The sequence below is a fragment of the Dipodomys merriami genome, unplaced genomic scaffold (assembly GCF_024711535.1).
Source record: "Dipodomys merriami isolate MVZ:Mamm:240054 unplaced genomic scaffold, mDipMer1.0.p SCAF_22, whole genome shotgun sequence".
NCBI lineage: Eukaryota > Metazoa > Chordata > Mammalia > Rodentia > Heteromyidae > Dipodomys > Dipodomys merriami.
Window position 1 is genome coordinate 908,966 of NW_027203604.1, and position 19,107 is coordinate 928,072.

The window sequence follows — 19,107 nt, forward strand, 5'->3', positions numbered from 1 at the left end:
TCTTCCGCCCGGGAGATCTGCGCTCGCGCCCCCTCCCTCACCCAGGGCCTCTCCCTTCTCCCCCACCCCACCCCGCCCCCACCCGGCTCTCCCTCGCGCGCGCCCCGCCACCCGCGCGCACTCGCTCACGCTCCCCCTTGCGCACACATGGTCGGCTGGCGGCAAAGTTTCACCGGCGAACACCACTCCGGGATCCTGCCGCAGTGTTCGGGGCTGTAACCTTGAACTTTCCTAGTGCGGTGACACATTTCTCCTTGCTTTCCCAGCCGCCCGCCCTCCTGCGCCCCCTTCCCCGCCTTTTTTTTTTTTTTAAAGCATTTCACCCACAACCATCATCCCAACCTAACCCACACCGAACCTTCGTGCATCCCCAAGCCCCCAACAACATCAACAACAACAACTGCAAAAACAAAACAAAAAAAGAAAAGAAAACAAATTCCCCGATCCTGGCGAAAAGCAACTAACACCGGCGGTGGCGACGGAGGCGGCGGCAGCTCGGCGAGCACAGCCGGCCAGCGCGCCCGGACTGCAAGAGGGTTAAAAGTGTAGATTGGATTTCACCCCAGGAAATCTAGCACGCCGAGTGAACTTGAATCTTTGGCTATTTAAGGAGGACTGGGTTTGTTGTGAAGTTGCGGTGATCCGGCGCAGAGCCCCGTCCTGATTGATCGCATCGCGGGGCTCCGATGACTGTAACATGAATAGATGAAATTCTTGCTTCTGGAAGATTTTCTTGGGCATCTCCGGGAAAGTGCGTTTTAAGGCGAAGTCATGATGTATTCTCCTATCTGTCTCACTCAGGTACATATCTTCGTCGCTTTCTCCGGTTTTCTCTCTGGCCCCATATGCTTTGTTTGGTTTTATTGCTCTGATTCGTGGGGACAATTAAAGGCTTTAGGTTACCTCCACACATCCTTGTCCCATGGAGAAGTGGCCCAGAGTTGCGGCAGGCTTTGCGGGGTGGCGTGGGAGCCCCGCGCCAGGCCTCTTACCCCCGGCTGCCGGGTGCGCCCGGCCCCCCGAGCCTTGGGCACGGGGAGCTGGGCACCGGGCCTTGGAAGCTGCCGGGGGATGGGCAGAGCCGAGGCCCGTGGGCTTAAGCCCTTTTTGCAGGCCCCTAAATGTGGGCTGTACCGCTGCTTGGCACCCCTGCGCTGGGGTGCCGGCCGCTCCTCTCCTCCACTCTGCGCCTGGCTCACGGAGGCGGACGGACGAAGGCTTTAGAGGAGCTTTAGGGGACTGAGCTCTTAACAGCAATGAACTTGGGCTAGGGGGACACAGGCACCAGGCTGTGTGGGCGCCTCTGGACTTTGCTGCGAGCTGTGGGCGGGCAACGAAGCAAGTCCGAGGTTGTGGTCCCTGGACCCATTCTTTTGCTTTATTTGAGGACCTGAAGTCCTGATCGGTAGTGACTCCGGCACTTTGGGCTTTCCAGTGACCACACCACAGAGGTGGCCTTTACCTTGCCAAGAGTTTAGATGGTTGTGGTGAATGTTAAGGACTTTCCGAACTTGCACATTTTGGGGGAGACCTATACATTTGACGGCATTTGAGCATACTGAGAAGAAAAGTAATTTTGGGAAAGTAAGGTGTTTTTTTTTTAAACTTTGAAAATTGCTCTAATTTGGGGAACAAGGTTATAAAACAAAACCCTGGTTTTGTATTTGAAAGCACCGACACAATTTCTATCACTTTGAACCAGTCAAGTGGGTAAGTGGAGAGACGGCACAGACTTACCTGGGCGCAGTTTTCATAGCTGCCCTGCCTGCGAACTAATCTACTGATGAACTAATTAACTAGCCTATTATAGAATTGTTATTTGAAACAGTATATTAAGTCTTTAAAGTCATGGGACAATGTGCTTCAGTTTTTAGGTAGGACTAGGTGGCATGATTGATCATCTGATAACTATTTTCTTTAACATTGCCGTAAACACTAAGCACTTAAAGAAATGTTGGCTAGGTTTGGCTGTGTTAAAAATTAATAAAATCTAATAGGATGATGCATTTTTATAATGGACAAATAATTAAGATTTCAAATGTATGACAATTAGAAACCATTGTGATTCAAAAGGACTGATGCACTCATAAATTGTGAATGAAGATGAAAACAATGATAAGGCTTATTCAATGATTGGATACAGTCCTGTAGCTTTTTGGCTGACACATTTTTTATTGTTTATATTTTGTTTGGCATGTGAGTATGATTAACTTAGATATGGCTATTTTAAGCAAGTAAACGTGAACTTTAATTTAACAAAACTGGAAAAAATGGGCTGCTGAGTTATTTGTACTTTGAAAGCTAGAAATGATAGTATCCAATGATTATGATAAAACTGTTTCAGGTATAACGAATTGCCTGCAATTGTTAAAGTTACTTTACTGCTACTCATCAGTAGGATTTTTTTCTCTTTCTGGTAAAGTATGGCCATTTATAGTATTTTTAAACTGAGATCAACCATAACTAATTGACATAAGTTTTCAATTTACAAAGTACTGCATCATTCATTCTCACCTGTAAAAGGCCGAAAAATTGTGTTTTCTGGATTTTTATGTATAGTTTCAGCCTTTCTGGAAACACTACTAGTGATAACATTGCATTTTTGTGCTCTAAATATGCATTGAAACGTCACTAGTTTTATCTTACTTTGTGTATGTTAAAAATTATTGCAGAATCTGGACATATGAATGTTAGGAGCACATATAGCATAATTACTCAGCTATCATATTAGTATTCAAGGATTCATGCAAACTAATTTATGATGACTAGTCTTTGCTATTTTAACAATATAAATTTGGGCTGACATATTAAAACCTTTTTTTTTTTGAAGGCCTATAATAGAGAAGGAATTTCAGTTTCTTAAGTCTTCCTTAACTAATAATCTCTGAGTGAAGTTATAAGTAGTAGAAAATATTGCAGAAGCTAGGACACATTTACAGTGCTCTTTTTGTATCAGATCAATAGCTTTAATCTTATATTAGAAGAGCCTAATAGCTATAGCACAACTCCCCTTACAACATGCACATAGGAAAAAAAACGTAACATTCTTATTTGGTGGGAACTTTATAAAGTATTGCAGTTCTTTCATTGAGATAATCTAAATTTTAGCAAGAATTTTAATTTAAAAGGAGTTACTGTTTAAGTTGATATTTAGCAAAATATGCTGTAGTGTCAATATAAACTGACATTTATAGATCAGTATAAATAAGCTGTAAGTGGAAAATTAAGACCCATTAGATGATTTGAGTTTTCTTGATGTAATATAAACCCTTTAATATAACTTTCAATTGGCAAGATGACATTGAATTTTAAAAATTTTGTTGTCATAGTTGTTCTTTAAGTACATTTTGTCATGGTTTATTATTGTATAGTTGATGCTCCAAGAGCACCTACTTTCCCTCCACTATATTGGTCCAATTTTCCATCCCTTTCATGGAAACCATTGTTTCCAGCAAGGAAAGCAAATATATCTAGTTAAAATTAGAAAGTTTACTTTTATTTTGAAATTTGTAACTTGCTCATTTGTTTTGTCAGTTTAAGCTAACTAAAGGCAGTTTTGTAAGAGAAAGGATTATTGAACATTAATGTATTTTAATAAGCATTATGACTTGCATATTGCTTTGGTATAGAGCCTTTAGGTCTTAACTCCTGTGTTTTGATTTTAAAAAATAATTTAGTAAGCGTTTAGTGTTGTAATAATTCAATTGTTAGGATATTTGAATACCTTACTCACTTTTTTTGGAATGAGAAGTTACTTTGCTCCACATCCCCATCACTTGCAATCATTAAGACTGTATTGCTTCTCAGCATTAGAAAACAGTCTCACATGGGAGATGACATTTAGACATGTTAATGCAAAAATGTATGTGACATATTGCAAATCTCCATTACTACCATTTGGGGGGAATCTGTCCCCTTATTAATAAATGTTTCACTTAAAAGGAATCCACATCATTGTGAGGCCCTGAAAGATATGAACAAGGCAGAGAGAAAGTTTGCTACCTCTCATTATCAATCAGCAGAAATGCGTGTTTTAAAACAAGATGCGGCATCAATAATAGTAAACTCAAGCTAATGTATTTTTATGTGCATTGGCAAAGAGTTTCCAAATTCAGCGGTCAAATTTGCATTTTCATTGTCTAAAGTAATTTGTTAAATTTTTGAAATTTGGTACAGGATAGATGATGTTTTTGATTTACTATTGAAACTTCAATCTAGTTAATTGAAACTGTGTGTGATGACTTTATAAGAAAACAAAATGTCACTGAACATTGTACTTAAGAATGTTAAGTACTTAAGTGTTATCTAATTGCTTAATATCTATTAAAATAATATTGCACTTTTGAAAGCAGGGCAAGGGTAAAAGGAGTGAGACAAAGCTCCCTCATGTGCTTCCTACATTCTCTTTTAGTTTATGAGCGCATATATGCATGTTTTTCAGTCATATCAATAAATCATAGTGAAAGTCAGGTCATAGGAAGTGAGTTCCCAAAGCACATTTAAGTCCACATTTCCTCGAGCAGGCTTTCTTTTTGCGTATATTTTTGAAGAGGGATAAACAAAGTTTTTATAGTTACAGTGAAAACTAAAAGCATGGCATCTGAAAGTGTATGGAGATAGGGAGGTCTTATCATGGGCTGTGGTTGCTGTGAGCAGGGCTGCCTTCCCACACAAAGAACAGATTGTGGTTTAACTCTTTCCATGGCCTAGTTTAATGTGCTCACATAGTAACTGAATTGTTCAAATCTCTGCTGGAAACTACTGATCGGTTTAATGATTTCCTCTATGGCATTTGGTTATGCCTCATGCTGTGATGTAATCAGCTGCATTCTGTATTGTTATAAAATTTTGATTCAGATTTAACTCTGCTGTAGGAATGTTTTACGGCAGTGTTAGAACACTTGATTAACTACATTATTGACTAGAGAGGACCTACACCTATTCTGTGTCTGAACTTCAAACTACTGACATGTTGTAGTCTTTAGCATTGAAACTTTGAATTTCATCTTAAAAATGTATTCATAGCTACATGGAATTTGGGGGCCACCTTCTTTGTTCGTGTGTCATTCGTTTACTTTCATCACCTTTACCTAGAGTTAGTCACTCTGCGGGTCTGAATAGAAGTTAGTCCACATAGCTCAGGGTGACTAACATGAATGTCTGTAATTCTCACTTGGGATGTAATCAATTAGAGAAAGTTATTTTGTGGTTGGGAAGACAATACAGTCAATGTGATCAGAAAAAATGAAGTGCATGTTTTCATCTGCCTCAGATCTTGGCTTGTTGCATACATACACAGTGTGCATGCACAGTACCTTAAGCCTTTTCTTCCAACAACAATCAGCCTCAGCTTATCAGATAGGTTTTTACGAAAGTCAGGAAATAATGAAACACTGACTGCATTTGGAAGTAACTTGAAATATCTGTGAGTAGAGATGATCTACCATTTCTTCCTGTGTCCTCTCTTTAAAAAGCTTAGAAGAATAAACAGGCAGGAACAATGTGGAGCTTAAAGGTAAGCCACTGAGATCAGAAGACTGGTTCTAGATAGTCTGTATACCACTGGATTCACAACCATTATGTGCACCCACAGTCCTGTTCAATAATCTATCTACGCGGCAAATGAATTGTGTAGATTCTACAAAAAGAGTATCTGACCAGCAGAGCACTCCTGGTGTCACTGCCACAGCATGCAGAGATACAAAGAATGTAAAGTTGGTGCCAAGTTGCCATTTTTCATTGTTCACCTCAGATGGATTTTTAAGGGGTTTAGAATAATTGCCATACTCATGTGATCAGTTAACAAATTAACTGACTCGGTGGGGCTGCCACAAGAATGTTCATGCAATTTTGTTTTAAACTTGAAAAACTTCTATTTAAAAATGCAAGAGTGTGTCTGTGTGAGAGCGTGAGAGTTTGAGTGTGAGAAGTGTGCCTGTGTGTGTTGGGAGCTGGTGTTGGTGGTTTGAGGAGAGAATGCTTAAAGTGTGGAAACCTTCTGCCCGGGACACTGGCAAAGGACGCTGATACGACAAGCTGTGTCCTTTGCCCACTTTCCCTCACTGTATACCGGTTTCTCTAGTTACCACTCTTGGAATGGTGCTGTTTCAGTGTTGGAATGTTGGACGTTTGATAAGAAAATGGATCAAGTTTAATGGCGCATGCTCTTTGTGCCACCAGCAGCCTCTTGCTGAGAGCATGCTCCAAAAGCGGGAACTGTGTGGCATTACACTGAGCATCTATATGCTTTGTGTTTCTGTGCCACAGAGAAGAGAAATGAACTGTGGCATCGTTCCTGCCTTCTGAGAAGCTCTGCTCCGGTTCTAAAAAAAAAATCTCACTGTGTTCTTTGTAAAATGGTACTGCATAGTGTTTAGTTGGTCTGTCAGATATTTAAATATTAACTTAGGTGCCAGGCACCTTGGCCACATATGTTTTAAAGAATGAACAGTGCATAATTTTGGGGCAGGCATGAGGGAGGATGGGGCCAGAGGGAAAATACAAAATAAGATCTTATTTTCTTCATAGGAGAGAGACTCAACTTGTAAATTTTGGTTGGAGAGGGGGCAGCTTGGCATACTTTCTTTTTTTCCCCCTCTCCTTGTCCTCCTATTTTGATCATTGTAAATGAGAGAAAAATGTTATTTTCATGCATAACTTTTTAATACTGATTTGAGGATGAAATGTTGCTTTATCTTTTGAGCATTTAAAATTAAACTGACTCTGTACCTTTTCTTTTCCCTCTCATCTTCCACAGGATGAATTTCACCCATTCATCGAGGCTCTTCTTCCACATGTCCGTGCAATCGCCTACACCTGGTTCAACCTGCAGGCTCGAAAACGCAAGTACTTTAAAAAGCACGAGAAGCGAATGTCAAAGGATGAAGAAAGAGCAGTCAAAGATGAGCTTCTCAGTGAAAAGCCTGAAATCAAACAGAAGTGGGCATCCAGGCTCCTGGCCAAACTGCGCAAAGATATCCGCCAGGAGTACCGAGAGGACTTTGTGCTCACCGTGACTGGCAAGAAGCACCCGTGCTGTGTCTTATCCAATCCTGACCAGAAGGGTAAGATTAGGAGAATCGACTGCCTGCGACAGGCAGACAAAGTCTGGCGTCTGGATCTAGTCATGGTGATCCTGTTCAAAGGCATCCCTTTGGAAAGTACCGATGGAGAGCGGCTCATGAAATCCCCACATTGCACAAACCCAGCACTTTGTGTCCAGCCACATCATATCACAGTATCAGTTAAGGAGCTTGATTTGTTTTTGGCATACTACGTGCAGGAGCAAGGTAGGAGCAGATTGTTCTTTCTTCTAGCAGGGCAAACATGATCCACAAACCTCCGTAGATGGAATATCTGGCTTGGGTTAGATGGTCCTTGTGGGCTCTAGATCACCTCTGTCTCTGGGTACAGTGGTGTACCCATCTCCATTCACATTCACTGCCATGTGCGGACCATGTAAATAGACATGGAGCTGTCTTATCTGGAAAGGTATTTAAAGAAAGAACCAAAGATAGGAGTTTTTTGTTTTTGTTTTTAACATACGAACCGACATAGAGTACTCTAAAAAACAGTTTATTAAAACTTAGATTTCTGTGCTAGAAATCGGTGTCATATTTAGCTGTCTTTTCCCGATTTGAAAAGGTGACTTTGTTTATGAATAGTCAAACTATTCTTTACAATCTTTGTGTTAGTCTCTTAACTAATGAGGTAGATGAACTTCATTCAGGAATTTAGGATTCTAGGATTGAGAACAGCACTTATTATTACAAAATGCTTAGGAGAGCTACTATCTGCTTGTGTAGACCTAGATTTATGTAGTTTTAATATTTTTAACAACACCTAATTTTGATTGTGCAATATTTGCTGCACAGTTAGTACACTCTAGCTCTTGTTTAAATGATATGTGTTTTTTTCCCAGAATGACTTGGGAACACTTTAATATTGTTAGTCTACTTGAACATGAATTCTTGAAACTTACCAAAGAGGAAAGTCAAAGCTTTCCTTACAGAACAAAAACAGAAAGTGGACTGGTTACACTGGTTTAAAATAAATCCCAAAAAGAATGCAGAAACCGCATACCATACCAGTGTTTTAAAGTACTCCATAAAGAGTGTTATAAATGTTGCCTGAGCAATTCGAAATAGGCGATGTTGTTGCTGACTATTTGGTGAGTTCATGAAATATGTTTCCTGATGTTTTGATTTTTCTTAATGTATTTCCCTTAAGTAGGTGAGAATTTCTTTTCTTCAAACCAGTGTGTCAAGATGTAGATGCCTTTGTATTAGCAACAGTCTTTAATACAATATCACTTAAAAAAGCAGCTTACCAAAAGTGGCGTGGAGTTTGAGCTGCCACAGATGAGTCATTTTGGAACTTGGCCTGGCCGGAGGAAAAATGGCCTTCAGATAGATAGTCAGGTGGCAGACAGTTACCTGATGTTCATTATAAAAGTGGAGGATTTAATAAATTTCCAGGCACTTTAATATCATCCCAAAACGTGTAACAATCACTCTTTGGATCTAGAAATTTAGGTACTTAAAGATGAGCTGCTTTTTGACCTGGTATTTCCTTGGTTCAGGTTTAGAGATAGGCTTAAATGTCATTTAAAAATTTTCAGTATGATTTTAAATGATGGTGCTGGGCATTATACATTTGAAATACATATATATGTATGTATATATGTATATATATGCATACATATGTATATATATACACATATATTTCAAATGAAATACTGTATTTGCTATTTTCATGTATTTAAGAACTCAAGTTCAAATAATTATGGTTGGGGGAAAATATATTTTCATCCTGTGTATCCTAAAGTACAAGCTCATTAACACATGACAGTTAATTTGACTGACAGCTGTCTAGGAGGTGGCATGTGAAGGTGGGCTGTATCTATATGTTGGACTGACTACAAATGGTTTGTAACTGTATTGTAAAAAGTCAAGACTGGAAATCGAGTTTTAAAAGTGGGTCATGTAACTTTTTAGGGTAGAAAAGGAAGGTTTGAGATTACCCCACGGCTGCTCTCATTTTTAACTTGCTTGAAGGCTAGTCCTTGAGGTATGCATGCGCACATATTTACTCTCAGGGCAAGCAGCCAATTCTTTTAGTTTTGATGAACTGACAATAAAGTTCATATCTTTTGGATTTGTGAGAATAGACTGAAAAAAGAAACCGTAAATACCTTCCGCTTCACACCATTGGTCATGATGGTCATAAAGTTTTTTTAGCAACTCTTGAAGACCATATTTCAGACAAAACATTGATTTTGTTGTTGTCTTAGAAACTTCTTCTGTAAGAACTTTTCGTCATTTTATGCTGTGCCTCTAATAACATATCTTTTCTACTACCTGCCCCATGAATCATCTCCTCTTAACATCTGGTTGCTCTATTTTTGAAAAAGTCACATCAGAGTGCTTTTGTGTTTTCTCTTTTTCAAAATTTATTTCTTTTTATTTGTCAACCATAGATTAACTATGTTATTTTTTTTTTTTTGCAGTACAGTTGATTAAAGAAGGCAGGCAGATTTTAAAAGATGTCTGTAGTCTATCAGAGAGCTGCATATCTCACATCTCTAAGGACATGAAACCTACTTAAGTCTGTTTCTAAATTAGGTAAAGAAGTATTAAAAAATGAAAGAAAAATTAGGAAGGAAAAACATAATGTTTGCAACAGAATGAGCAACAAAATTACTTTTCCCAACCTCCTCCTTCCTCCCCCCCCCACTTCTAAAAGACTGGGAGAAAAAAAAAACCATGAAAAAGAACAGAGAGAATGCCAAAGATGGTTGCCACTGGCACCAGGATTGGCATCGGACCCTCTTTGTTTAGCTCAGGATGCTTGTGATTTGTTAGTTGGCATCCGCATTGCAGTGTGGAGTGATGTTACAATATATTGACAATTTCCAGATCTAGAAATGTCAATAGTCCTCTTGGTTATTTATACAAGATCACATATTGCATCACTTTTGGAGGATGAAATAAAGACCAACATATAATAAAGTTCTATTGTTGACCAACTTCCCATGCTTTTCTTTCTCCCTCTTTCTCTTTTGGTTCAACCCGCACTTTTTTTCCCCCTTCTTCATGCACAGCAACCTCATCTTTTCTGAAATGTGGAAAGAGTTACTAGAGCTTTGACATCCATACTATACTTGCTACATCTGTATCTGATAAGGGTTTTGGGAAAAATTATACATTCTGAAATCATTTTTGATTCATAGTTTATTAGGCTTTTGCATCACAGGGCAGTGTTTTCTTTAAAGCTCAATGCCTTTGTTATTCAGCTTCTTCTATGCTTATAGTCTGGTTGACCGCAATTCAATCCATTTTATTATTTCTTTAGACTAGCAAAAGATTGTGTTTATGTAGTTGTTTATAAACTACTCTACCTAAAATGCACACATCATTTAGGAGTAACTGTGTTTAAATCCATAAAATCATTTGACGTTATTGATTCAGAGGGCTGCGCTTCTGCTGTTCCGTTGCTACAAGAACCGCCATTTTGTTTGTGAAGTGCCAGGCGAGGGGGAAAAAAAAGGCAGACACTGTGTTTGATGCCAATAATGGTTGCCAGTGGCACCGAGGTTGGCATCAGACCCTCTTTGTCTAGTTGCTGAATGCCTTTGATTCGTTGGTTGGCATCCGCATTGCAGTGGGCACACTGGAAAGTTTTTGACAATCCCTGAATGAAAGCTGCTTGCTTGTTTGCTGCAGCAAACCTTAGCTAATATAAAATCCTTACCCCCCCTTTTTTTTGCTTTTTTTTTTTAAATAAAAGATTGTGACAGATTAAAAGAAAATAATAGCTCTGAAGTAGTCTTGAGTTTTCTAAAGATACTAAAGATGTCCAATGATTCTTGGGCAGGTAGTACCTATTCCCCATATTGTCTTTGTTATTACATTCAAAAAAGCAAAGCAAAGCAAAACAAGCTCTGTAGAGCACACCTTCCTGTGACACACATGCCCTATGCTATGACAAGCGTGTGAAGAACATGCCCCATGTAGTGATATGTACTGTATTCATTATGACTGACTTTTGGCTTTCAGTCACATCACTGCTTATTTCTGAAACAATTTCTAGTTTTCTCAATTTGCACCCTTCCCAGTTTTATAGTATCATGTTGAGGGGAACTTTCTCCTATAGCCAGTGATGTGTAAGCCTGTAAATGTGGAGCTATCAAAAGGAAACCTTACAGAAATGTACACGTTGAGATCTAATATAAATCAGTCACTCCTGAATTTTCAATTCTACATCAGAATGTTGCCAGATTCTTTTAGTGTAATTCTGCATACTGGGAAAAGCAACCAAAAGGCTAAAATAATTTTGGTTGAAGTTTCCTTGATAGTTAGAATTAATATTGCTTCGGTTAACCACCATTATCTCATTAATTAATAAGAAGGATTAGCACTTCTACCCAAAGGGCTGCACCGAAGGAAGTCTGGCCTATGGGAGGCCTTGACTTGCCAGACTGTGTCCTGTCTGTAGAGAGGAGGGGCTGGTGGTTATGGTGAGGGGACTGAGCTTTCTCTGAGTCAGGGAAGTGTTTAAAGAAAAAGAGAAAGGTCACAATACACCAAGAAGCTTAAATATCTCAGGAGATAGGAACTGTTGGCATGAACATAACAGATTAGGGTTCAAACCAAGTCAGCCTAAGTGGTTTTTGAACTGTACTTTATACTCTTATTAAGCATGTTTTGGACTGTGACAGTTTAGCAAGCTTATTGCTATCATGAACAAGTACTTTAGCCCTTAAACTTGCAATCCATTTTTGGATGGCAACTTTTGTTGTTTTACTATTGAATGTTCTAATAATTGAAGGCTATTTTGAACTGGTGAAAAATGTGACTTGTTTACAGGGGAAGTTGTAATCATTATTGTTTTTGAAATAAAACCCTTCCTGGTTGTCACATGTTATTAGTGAGGAAGTAAATGCGAAGAATTATTTTCCTCCTTCAGTTACCGGATCTCAGAATCCTTTTGGGTAACAGTTATTTCTTTATGAAAAGCCTAAGTAGATAATTGTGCGCAAGTTGACAGTGCATTTTAACATTTTAATAAATTTCACTTCATTTGCAGGTATTTGCCATTATGGAAGAAAATAAGCTCTCATAACTTGTTAACATGAGGCTGCTCTGCAGGATGATGATTTGATGTGCTTGCATTGTGAAGTGCTCAGAGAGCATGAAGTTTGTGTGTAGGAGAAATACTTTGTATGCATATTTGATTTAGGGAGCCCTGTTAAGTTTTCCCATCCAGCACCTTGTCCTTGACTGAACTCGTGAACTCTAGTACACATTTGTTTGCATTCTTGGTTATACATAATTCACAAGATGAAGAAGGGCTCTCATTGGCATGTCTTGTTCCTAGGCTTAATGAGGTTTTGGTGGGAACATATATTGAAAGATAAGATACTTAGCAATTTTCTACTGATAAGAAGAAAACAGAGTCTAGGGGGCCAGAAGTTCACCCTGTCTGCTGTGAGGTCCCTGCCACAACAAAGCTTTGCCAGACAACTCAAGAGTTAAACTCCAAGGCCCCGGTTGCCAGCTGGGAAAGCTTGGCATCTGTGTTCTGATATGGCATAGTAAGCCTTTGCATTGCTGTTAATATGATCTCATTTTCCAAAGGATAAAGGGAGAGAGAAAGAGGAGATAGAGAGATCGAAAGACATGTTGACAGAGATAGATATTGAAAGAGATCCATATTGAAAAAAGGAGAGAGAAAAAAGCAAGAGATTAGCTCATTAGTTCCAACAATAATGATATTTAAGGATTTAAAACAAAATAACAAATAGTATACTTTCTGTGGGCAATGTAGGTTGGAAATACATTTTACCAACAACATTAAGCATCCTTTCTACTTTGTAATATTTTCCTGCATATACACAGCAGTATACATTTTGAAATAAAATTATTTATCTACATTTTGTGTGTTTACACTTAGTCCATTGTATCTCTTGTGTGGGAGAATAAATCCAAGTAACTCCATTTATGTAAGAATCAAAATTGTATTGACTGTTGAAGAACAACATTTTAGGGACAGGAAGTATGGTTGGGTATGCCGACAGGTGACACCTGGCTAGACACAAAAGTATGTATGCTTGAAGACATGCTATCATGCACCTATTACTATTGCTTTGGTTCTATGGTGCTACGTAAGATACACATCTAAAGTAGAGATTTGTAAGAGATTTAGTAGGATTTTAAATTTTACTTAGTTATGTTTTCCTAAATTTGTGATTTAGGAAGAAGCTGCCAAATGGAAATCAGAATTTTAATCTTCCATTAACTTTTTGGCACTGGGATTTGAAACAACGATGTGAGATATTTAACTTAGCAGGGTCTTTCTTCTCACAAGCTCTTATTCTGCTAGGTTAAATAACAACAACAACAATAAACTCATAGAACTGAAAAAAATTGTTTTATGATGCTCCTCCTCTTGCTACTTCTGCTGGCCATTTACAATTTAGCAACTGAGGAGGGAGGGACCCACCGGGAGGTGGAGGCAGAAGTCTATAATTTTAAAAAAAGAATCAAAGTAAGTTAGTTGTCTTTTTTATCATCACAATAGCTTAAATATAACTGAGCTTAACATCATATAAATAATTTGTTTGAAGCTTATGGTTTATAAAGAGTCCAAAGAGAAATATAACACACTTATTCAAATAGACAATTATTAGATAGTTTCATGTGATAGGTTAAGGCAAGAGTGATTCCTTGTCCTGCAACTAGCTTTTGGAGAAACTTTTTTTTTTTTTTTTTTTAAAGTTTGAGAAAGAATAGCATGTTCCAAGGTGAAGTTGATGAGAGTAGATCTTGGGACACTTGTGGAATTTTACAGTGTATATGCTGTGGCAGAGCAGATGATTAGCCGGCGTAGTGTTCAAAGCAAGTCTTCCAAGTTGTTTCTCTCCATCCTTGTGGAGGAGGAATAATTTTAGAAATCTCAAGGACTAGCGGTTATGTGATCGGAAACTCGAGTTATTATAGCAGCATGCCTCACGCCAAACATAGCAAGAAGAGACGCTTCCTCTTGATTATGCTCACTTTCCTGTGGCAGTGTGGTATTTTGTCCCATTTTAAAGTAAATTCCTAGGTCCTTGAACTCTAATTATGTGATGTGGTTAATTTAACTGAATTCAGTTGTTAGGGTTTGGCATAGAGAATAAATCATCAAGTTGCGGGAACTTGTGAAAACTTAGTGCCTGTAGTAAGAAGTGAGTCTGTGGGATTAGCTGGTATTAGACAGAACGTTGCAAGATGTGAAACTAATAGGACTTAAATGGTTGGGCCTTTTGGTTGTTATGTTATTCAGAAAATTAGAAGAAATGGCTACCAATTAACCAGTGAGGTAGAAAGACCTTGAGGCAGTATTGAAGGCCACACATATATATAAAAGAAAAATTCCTCAAGATTTAAATGAAGGAATATTTTAAGAAAAGTCCTCACAATTTACATGAAGCAGTGTTTTAAGGAAAACAAGCCATCCATGTGCATAAATACATTGTTTATAATGCAACACTTACATACACATATTCTCTGTTTATGTAAAAGTGCACTATTTATAATAAAATACTTAGATACACATATTCTCTCTGTTTATGATCATAGTTTAAACAGGACAGCATTGATGAATCACACACAAATTAAACAATTCTGAATAAAGACTATCTAATTGAAAATGTGTTTGATGGATGAAGTAATTTTACTAGCTGAAAGTTGCCTGGAGGTTGTATATTTTCAGAATCTCATTTTAAGGCAGTCCAGAGTATGTAGTAAGTTATTGATGAAGCAGAAATCAGTTTAAAATGGAGTTTGTTAACAAGTACAAAATAAGAATTGCCTTTGAGAAAAAAAAATCTTCAGTGCTAAATATATGCAGTTTAAAACTTCTAGTTAGCTTCAACTATTTCACAAAACAGGAAATTGAATAAATAGTACTCGTTGATTTTTAAAATATATGTTTCCCATAAAAGGACATAGAAGCATTTAAATACACACCAATTACTATTAAGTGACACTAATATTCTGATACAGAAAGAAATTTCAGTAACCTGATTTTTTTACACTCATGTTAAAAAATGTATTTAGAAATGTATTAGTGTTAACAGGGACTACAGAACACAAAAAAAATCTAAACACAAGCACAGATGTTTAAAAATGTTTTTTGAAATAGGGTGGATTCTGTAATTCATGTAAGCGAGGGATTACATTTATGTCTACGTTAATAACATGAGTATGTCAATATGAAGTCTATACCCCTCTATTAGTGAATTCTAAAGTGTGAAAAACGTTCTTGCTTAGGCCAACTTGTATTTTATTATTCTGACATCTGCAGTTTCTGGATGGATTACCTTAAATTTGCTATGCTATGTTAAAAGCCTTGTTTTATGAGGTCGGTCTCAGCTTCTGGCCTTGGTGTCAGGAACCCTGCTACGTGATGCAACTTGCCTTGTTAGGTTTAATTGACCAAAGCTGATGTGTTAAAACAATTCATTTGTGCTGTAACTTATGCCCTGGCTAAGTTGCTACCTGAATCCCTTGACCTTGACTTGTCTGGGTCATGAAATGGCTGCAAGCTGTTTGACCTTTCTATTGTGTAGTAATGTCACTGTTTCCTCTTATTCTTTTATGGTAATAGCTGACAAGAAGGCCCCAGCCTATACTTTACACACCAGTGGATTCAAGGCGTCCCTCTGCAGAAGCTGTGTCTTCTGTTTGACATGGTCTGGCTGTAGAAGTGACATTCTTTTGTTTGCTGACAGTGATGGGGACAGATTTTCAGCCCTCCTTGCAACAGGATGAGGGGGATCGTATTCTAGAATTTGGAAGGATTTGGACTGATTCTGCTTAGATTTTGAGTTTCTACATGTTATGATGATACATATCACAATTTCCTTTCCCCACTCCTCTGAGGTGGACTTTTCAGCCTTTTATATTTATGGTTTCCTTAATAGTTACTTTTCAACATTCACAGTTGTTACAATAAAAGTATTTTATTGTCATTATATAGGGTTAAAGCGATAAATTTAGTTACACGGTTGTTAATGTGTAAGTCCTAAAACAACTGACTTTAAACTTCACACTATAAATTGTTGTCCTATATTAGAAAAATTAGAAGTCAGACAAAAAGACAAGTTTTTAAAAATGAGGGTAATAAGGTGACATTATGTATTTCATTTTATAATTTATATTTTAAGGGAAGACTATTCTTGTTGAGTTGCTAGAACAGTTCTTGACAAAATAATGAACCACACTAGTAGATATGAAAGTTTTTATTTCTGTGGAGGCTCTGGCTAGTATGTAAAATTAACCATTTATTTTATTGAATATTATATTGTTTTTCTACTCTTCATGAAAACCCCATGTGTACAAAAGAAAATTTTACGTTGGTTCTCTTCTGAAGCAGAGAAATAATTTTATTTTAAAAATACTGGAAATGTCTTCTAAAATGTTAAAACACAGATATTTTTATCCTACTAAACTTTGCTTTGCCAAATATGACATTATAGTTCATGATTTTTTCCTATATTTGCCAGATTAAATATTTAAAATCCAAGCTGTTACATTTTATTTTTAAATTATTAGAGGGGGAAAAAAGGGAGTTTAAGTTAGAACGTGCATTTCCTTACTTGTGTGTTGCATACTGTTTATGCATGTGTGTGGACACACTGACAGATGCGAGACAATGTGGTAGCAGAACCCTGGAAAAAAAAGCAGTAGATTTTTATATATCTATTAGAAAAACATCAGCAAATAACAGGTAAGATGTTTTCTTTTCTTTTTTCTTTCACTTCTTTTTCCTTTGGTCTATTGTAGCTTTAAACTATTTTTCCCCTAGGAATGTTCACAAGATCAAGGAATTTAAATGCTTTCATAATTAACCATGTTGATAATGCAGCGTCCTAGGGGGGAGGGAGGAAGGGTGAATGAAATATACTGAATCTTATTCTAGTCAGTAAGCCCTCTCCTATTAAAACCAGTCTAGACTAGGAAACATCCCTCTGCCTTTCTGCTCATTCATTGCCTTCACAGCAGTAGCACCAACCTGGAGTTGGCTTTGGATGTGGTTTGTGGGCTAATATGTCACATGGCAGTGGGACTGTGGTGTGAGAACAGCAACCAAGCCCTAAGGATTTACAATTGTCTATGATTTTCTCCAGACGTCTGCCTCAGTTCTTCCCTTGAAAGACTTTTAAAGTGATTTCAGCTGTTGAGTTATAAAGAAGTTAAGTTCCTGGACCATGGATAATTCGTGGGTGCTGGAGTGTGAGTGTGTTTGTATACATGAATGTTTTTGGGAGTTGAAGAAGAGAAGTTAGAAAAGAAGAGGGTCTTAGATCTTGCAAGAATTATTTTAGAAAGATGGCTTATTCATAGATTGAAGAGTGAATAATATGTAGTTTAAAAGTGTTCTTATAGAAGTTGAATGAGAACTTCCTCCTTCATGCCTTCATTGATTCTGCCAAATCTATGACAGTGAATGTCTTAGTTTGGGTTTCTGTAACAAAATAACAACCTAGGAAGCTTATAAACATCAAAATTATTTCTCACAAATTTGGAGGCTGGCAATGTAAGATCATGGTGCTGGTCTAGTAGTGTTCTGGAGTGGGCTGTCTTCTGGGGTGTGGACCAGTGACTTCTTTTGTATTCTGTCACTGGAGAAGTGTGAGATCTCTCCTTGGGGTCTCTTTGAAGGGCACCAATCTCAGTTATGAGGGCTGCAACCTCCTGACCTAATTGCCTCCCAAATGCCATCTACAAGCATTTTGAGAGTTAGGATTCAACATAGGAATGAGGCTGATTAGCAAACATTTGTCCCCTCTTAGAAAGTATGTACCTACAATATGACATTTTGGGGTCTAGTCTTGTCCTTTATTCAACTTTGTGACATTGGTCTTGATTATCTGTTTTATAAAATGAAGATTAAATTCCTACTTCATAGGGCTATTTTTGTATTAAATGCAATAACTCCTGTCAGTAAAAACCAATGCAGATAATAACAATAAGCATTATTGTTATATATAAAAAGAATATCTCATAATCTAGATGTCTAGAAAAAGAAGCAAATAGTGAAGAGAAGGAATGACTGAATGGTAAAACTAGAGGCAATTAATTAGTTCATATGTATCTCAGCTGATAAATATTCCAGAGAGAAAATAAATGGCCTCGCCACAGTGATGCACCTATCAATTAGTGAAAGTTCTGAAAGCTCATGAAATAAACTAGTCTTGTGGAGTAGTCTTATTTATAGTAGAATTGCTACAGAAATTTAGAAATGCTTCATCTACAATTTACCAGAAAATTAAATTCCTGATCAATTAAGAATATTTGGAAGGAACAAAATAATTTTATAACTGACTAAATAACTCAACTTGGATATTAAATGAAGGATGTATTTGTAATTTCTTGCATTTCAGTAAACTTTCATGTACAAAAAAAGCAATTGCCAACACTTGGGTAAACTTCATTCATGTTTTAGATTTGGCTGGACAGAAGTGATGATGATTTGGCTAGGTTAAATTGCTCTTTAAAAGGAGCAAGCTGCTGGGATTTAGACTCTTTAAGTCTGAAATGATCCTGGGTTGAGTTGAAACCACAAATTGTCTGGGATCATTGACTGTAGTGGCTCTGGTTGGTTGGGTCTGTGTGATCTAGAAGCTAATGTTGTGTGCCAAATTCTTGCCAAACTACTGCCAGCAGATTACATACACCTCTCACTCAGTGCCTTTGGAAAGTGGAGAGATCAGCCCATCTCCACAATCCCTACCAGGGAACTCTCTTAAGTCTCATATCCCTGAGTGTGTAAGAGTATCATGTTTCTATAAGGGACACTTAACGTTTGTCATATAACTAGAGGTTATAGTCAGGAATTAAGAGGAAAGTTACTTCACTGTTTATCTTTTAGTTAAAGGGTAACTAGAGTGCACAAAACAGAATCAGAACATTGATTAGCTTGTTTAGATTCTCATACATGATTTTTAATAATCTGTGGCATGCTTTTTGTTTTTATCTTTATGAAATACCCAGTTGCTACTCTGTGCATAACTACGCAAAACTATTTTAAAAAACATGAAAGTGTTTCCAGAACTTTTTG

The 19,107-nt window shown here is 37.6% G+C and overlaps 1 protein-coding gene across 7 annotated transcripts in view; it reads left to right on the top strand.

The window, feature by feature from the left end:
* Nucleotides 1-19,107, top strand: part of Nfib (nuclear factor I B) — a 227,363-nt gene continuing 208,256 nt past the window's right edge. For 6 of the 7 annotated variants that reach the window (XM_070033157.1, XM_070033160.1, XM_070033158.1 and 3 more), the window contains exons 1-2: nucleotides 1-801; nucleotides 6,758-7,289. In XM_070033157.1, coding sequence (XP_069889258.1) covers nucleotides 772-801; nucleotides 6,758-7,289 — 562 coding nt within the window. In that variant the 5' untranslated portion in view covers nucleotides 1-771. Of the gene's footprint in view, nucleotides 802-6,303; nucleotides 6,360-6,757; nucleotides 7,290-19,107 lie in introns of those variants that run through there. The other variant, XM_070033159.1, reaches the window with a different exon arrangement.